We start from the raw sequence: 5,420 nt of genomic DNA on the forward strand, positions 1-5,420 counted from the left end.
GGCCAGTGTATGGGACCGGTGCCAACCCAGCATCGTGATGCACTTGGGGAGCTACGATAGGTAGCGAAATCCGGTTGCGAATGCCAGCTATAACGGCTGGGAGGATCATCGTGCTAACCACACGATACCACCATTCTGGTTGGATGATCGTCCACCTCTGCTTCGTCATGTGGGCGTGAGGCCAGCAGCCAGCTGGTCGGTCTAGGCCCTCCACGGGCTGTAGCGCCACGGATTATTATTATTATTATTATTATTATTATTATTATTATTATTATTATTATTATTATTATTATTATTATTATTATTATTATACAATTTTGATCAGCAATAAAATTGTGTAACAGAATATTAATAATTCCGATTAATCTAAGTTTGAACCTATTAGCTACACACCTAAAAGCCTAAAGGATTTTCAATGATATTCGTCATATGCCATCATTGTACTGTTTCCGTGTTAGCTAGCCTTGACGACCTCCTGGTGATATGATAACCGACAGGTTTCTATACTGATAGCAACACGCTCAGTCGTCGTTTGTTCTTCGGGTTTTAAGGTTTGAAGTTGCCTGCGTATCTAGTGAACATTGTGCTTTTGTTACATTTCTTGTAAGTGCAGTTTATAAATTATGATTTAAATGCCACTATTTTGATTTGTATACCAATACTTTATAAATAGGCCTATTTTACATTTCAACTTTCAAAATCCTATTATAAATAACTATCCAAAGTAAATTCATTGGTATAGAATTAATATATTTTCAGTAATAGAACATTTAGAAATGCAACCGTTAAAATTTTAGAGTTTGTTTTGAAGTTTGACACGAAATAAAATTTTAGATGGAAAGATATGAACAATAAAAATTATCTTAGTCTGTCACATGATAACAATATGCTCTTTGCATCTGCCAAATTATAATACTAAGTCTGTTTTATAATCTACTTCACTATCGTGATTGCCGATATAATTTTTTCTTACATGTATAATTTAAAGTTTCCAATTTCAATTTTATGTCATATTCATGTTGTACTTACGTAATACTTCACTCAAAAAAAATGAGCTGAAATTAACAGTTAAATACGAAAGTTTATATTTTAACAATTTTATTTTTCCATTGCTAGGTGTTGATTTTAAGCCAAATACATATGGCATCTCTTCCACGAGTCGTATTACTTCTGATCATCAACCTGCTTTCGGGTTGCATCGCAGCCACGGTGTGTCCTGCTGGAGTGTGCAACTGCACAAAGGAACTCAACGACAATGGTGGCAGTGATCTGTTGTTTAATTGTTCAGGTAATGGACTTCCTACTGTGCCACAGAATCTTGATAGGAACGCTACAATTCTGGATTTATCCAACAATGACATCGCTTACCTCCGTAACGACACGTTCAATAAAACAGGAGTTCTTCATCTTCATAAAGTGTACTTCAAACAAAATCGAATATCGGGCATCGAATCCGGAACTTTCAAAACAGCAGTATCACTCTCGGAGCTTGATCTGGAAAGCAATCTATTGGCGAAGATCTTACCCGGAACATTTTCGCACAATCCACAACTCGTCATCTTAAATTTACGTAACAATAGTCTGACTTCGTTGCCTGTGGACGTAATGACGTTGACAAATCATATAAAAGAACTGTATTTGGGTCACAATAGCATTACAGTTGTGGACACGGCTGAAGTTGAGAAATACTATCCTGAACTCCGCAGATTGGATGTGAGCAAGAATCAAATCAGTCGTATAGTGTCAACAAATCCTGTAAGCCAATCGAGTCTTGAAATTATCAACGCCAGCTACAATTACATAGCAAGAATAGACCCCGGTACATTCTCAAATGCCAGGAAGCTGAAGGACGTAGACTTGAGTAACAACGACGTAAGCAGCTTGGGAGAGGACACCTTTGTGAACAATTCAGATCTCGTAAGAATTGATATCAGTAGAAACCACATCATAACAATTCATCGTAATGCTTTTAGAAACAACCCGAACATAACGGAGATAAATGCAGGCTATAACAAAATGACGTATCTTCACCCGGATACCTTCAGCAAAAATCCTCTTCTTACGAAGGTAACAGTGAGTTGGAATGACATCAGAAAAATTCAGCCAGGAACATTCTCAAATAATCCTCTGCTCGAATCTATAGATTTCAATACAAACAAAATCCAAGCTGTGCATTCCAGTGCCTTCACAAATAATCCCAACTTGAAATCCGTCGATTTGAGCAGTAATGCCATTATAAGCCTCCATCCAGACACGTTCACAAATAATGAAAAGCTCGAATATCTGTTCCTCAATAAGAATCAACATATGCGCGTGCTTGATGGCTTAGTTATACGTGCTTCAACTCTGAAGATTTTTGATATGCAACACTGCAATCTTACTGAACTTCCAAAGGGCCTTTTGAGTAATACAAGCAGCTTGAAGGAACTGAATCTCGGGAACAATAATCTGACCACTATTGCGAACCTTACAAACCCAGAGAACAGTCAGTACGTTGACACTCTTACCAAACTAGAAGTATTGGATCTCTCCAATAATCAGATGCAGACTATCAACGTCGAAGTATTCAGCAACAATATAACCAAACTGAAAACTTTACATATTGCTGGTAATCCATTCCTGTGTGACTGCAAACTGAGAAGGGTTTGGTTATGGTCCCAGAAGCAAGGCATAATACCCAGAGAACCTCAGATAAATTGCACAAATGTACAGCGAGAATCAGTTTACTGGGGAGATGTTGAGCATTTGGACTGCGAGGAAGAGGAGGAGTCGCCTGCAGAGGACATTTCTACTGTAGGAAGCACGAGCGACGTGCCGGGATGTGACACTTGCACAGAGAAATACTTTGTTTCGCCTACGCCAAATATTCCTCAATCAAGAAGTGAAGACCGTGGAAATAAGATTTTAGTGGGTGTTTCCCTGTTCTTTCTTCTGCTCGTCATACTCGTCATACTTCCGCTGCTGTTCATCATGCGTAGGAAGTACGGCACTTACAAAGTGACGAAGCCTAAGCCCAGAATCGAGCAGAACGATGAACAGGTGCCTCAGAACTCCCCTGGCCAGACAGCATAACTTGTGGTGTTGCGGAATTTAAGTGTTTGCCTTTATGTTTCATAGTGTTTTGATTTGTGAAGTCTTATGCTTTATATTGCCTATGATTCAGTTTAATTATTTTGCAACCTTGTTTTCTTTTTGTGAATTAGGTTGATCAAAAGCTGAGGTCCGATTATCGATTTATTTAGATATAACTATATAAGGGAACAAGAATACTAAAAATAAAACTGCTGGGAAAGTGACATCTTACATCGACGTGAAACCTAATTGTATGAATAGCAAAAAAAAGTTTTTACTAAATAGAGATGGTAGTAAAACAATTGGTTACTAACACTTTTCACTAAACAGTATTTCTGTTATGTATCGACTTTCAAATTGCAATATGATTTATTGTTCGTAACGAAATTGTTAATTTCAGGTTACAGTTAATATTTTGTTATTTAAGAAACCGTATTGCTCGGCATAGTAGTAGTAGCGTACGCACTTCCTGCCCAAGGGACCGGGTTCGATTTCAGATGTGATTAATGAAGAAATCCATCTTTATAACACAATACTGGGTGTGTGTTCTTTGTCTTGTGATTGTCCTATGTCGTCTTGGCAGTGATGCGTCACCCTGACCCCAAGTACAGAGAGGCCTGCATTGTGTACCTATCTAATATTGGATCTGATGTAACTTTAAAAGAAATCTGACAGTGTCGCTATACCGGTAATAAAGTAAGAAAGAAAAGAAAACAGATTGATTTATGTTCCATTATTTAAACCATTAATTTTGCAATATCATTTTTCGCAACATACCAGGAATAATTGCTGTATCTATTTCTAACCCTGGAACAATCTCAACGTATTTTAGAGATCAATAAGAATCTTACATAGAACGTTAACTTACACTGAGCAAGAGCGAATTAAAAGTTGTCGAAATAAGGGTTGAGTGTATCCAAGAATGAAGAATAAAGACGAAGCTGTTTGATAGTTGCGTTTTAATGCCTTCACAGACTTAGGTTGTTAGAATATTCTGGCATTATTTATGCCACCTCTCATATAATAATTTCTGGTAATATTAGAGATTGTGGTCTACCTGCTACATTCTCTGTGCCACAGGCTAAATATCATTTCGACGTGCTGATCGGCATCCACCCGACATGTCTTCACACATGGGTCTTTAAATGACGTCATAGCTAAAATTTTGCGCTGCAAGATGGAGGCGACGCGAGGGGCAAATCTTCTTCTGGAAACTGATTTTAGATTATATCACAGTTTAGTGTATACAGTTGCGAAGCTCAATACCTGCTAAATTTGCAAACATAGACAGTTGAAATATGCATCCATAGATAGTTGCTAGCCACCAGGATCACTACTATCGCCTCATCACAGAGACTTTCCCTAGCAGTCGATAAAATGTATTGTACTTTTGATATCGTGTTCTTTTGAAAAATTAACACCTTCCTTCCACTATTGAAATACGAAATACATAAGGTTCATACATTATTTTCATAAAGTATATATTTTATAAACTCACCTTCCTGGATCTTTCGGAAGGATAACTCTGACCTCTTTTTCTTAGAATTTATAGTGCAACAAACGTCTCCTTGTCCCATATTATTACTCAAATTATTGTATTTTAGCCATTTACAGTTATTAGAACCGATAACGAACATTTCACAGTTTACACAACTTTTCACAACAATGCGAAATACGGCACAGTCAATGCCTTTTCGATCTAGACCAGGCCGTAATATATGTTCGGGTTTTCTATTTCAGTGTATGGAGCTCAGTGAATTATATTATAACTTTATTGCGTATCATTGCTAAGTTTTATTTAGTGTAATGTGTCCATAAGTTCCGTTTACTTCTTGTTGCATAATATGATGCAAAAATAATTACAAAACTGTGTTATATTAATGTGAAGAGAATTTTACATGTTAACATAATCTTTTCGCATCAACATTTTAAGTTTAGAATGGAAGCTATTTTGAGGTTTAATGAAAAAGAATTTATATTGTGATTTTAATATAGCACATCTACCTTCCTTGATAAAGACATGAAGTGTCTCCTAATCATTGTTTTAAATTTTATTAATGAAATTACACTACATTTTAGAGAAATATATGTTACTTTTATGCATTCCAATTAATTTATATGGTTGAAACGCCGCCCTTCGTGATCGGGTTAAGCGAGTCACATGGTCTGCCTTATGGCCTGTATTAGATCACGATGCCAGTGACAGTCTATTGTTCCTAGTACACACAGCGCTCCAAGCGGCTAGCAACTATCGCGAGAAATGCAAAAATCACTCCAAGCTTCGCGACTGTATGTACTAGACTGTAATTATACCCCGCTCGATGTGGGGTATAGAGAGGCCCTATCAG

At 37.1% G+C, this 5,420-nt stretch overlaps 1 protein-coding gene across 1 annotated transcript; it reads left to right on the forward strand.

The window, feature by feature from the left end:
* The first annotated feature begins 516 nt into the window (after positions 1–516).
* Positions 517–3,305, forward strand: LOC138708692 (insulin-like growth factor-binding protein complex acid labile subunit). The gene is made up of 2 exons (XM_069838789.1): positions 517–603; positions 1,117–3,305. Exon 2 carries the CDS (start codon positions 1,141–1,143, stop codon positions 3,070–3,072), a length of 1,932 nt encoding a protein of 643 aa, XP_069694890.1. The 5' UTR covers positions 517–603; positions 1,117–1,140; the 3' UTR covers positions 3,073–3,305.
* The last annotated feature ends 2,115 nt before the right edge of the window (positions 3,306–5,420 follow it).

This window comes from Periplaneta americana, chromosome 11 (assembly GCF_040183065.1).
Source record: "Periplaneta americana isolate PAMFEO1 chromosome 11, P.americana_PAMFEO1_priV1, whole genome shotgun sequence".
NCBI lineage: Eukaryota > Metazoa > Arthropoda > Insecta > Blattodea > Blattidae > Periplaneta > Periplaneta americana.

Excerpts from the sequence above, each read along its gene's own strand:
- LOC138708692 (XM_069838789.1), top strand. The coding sequence starts at position 1,141 with ATGGCATCTCTTCCACGAGTCGTATTACTTCTGATCATCAACCTGCTT.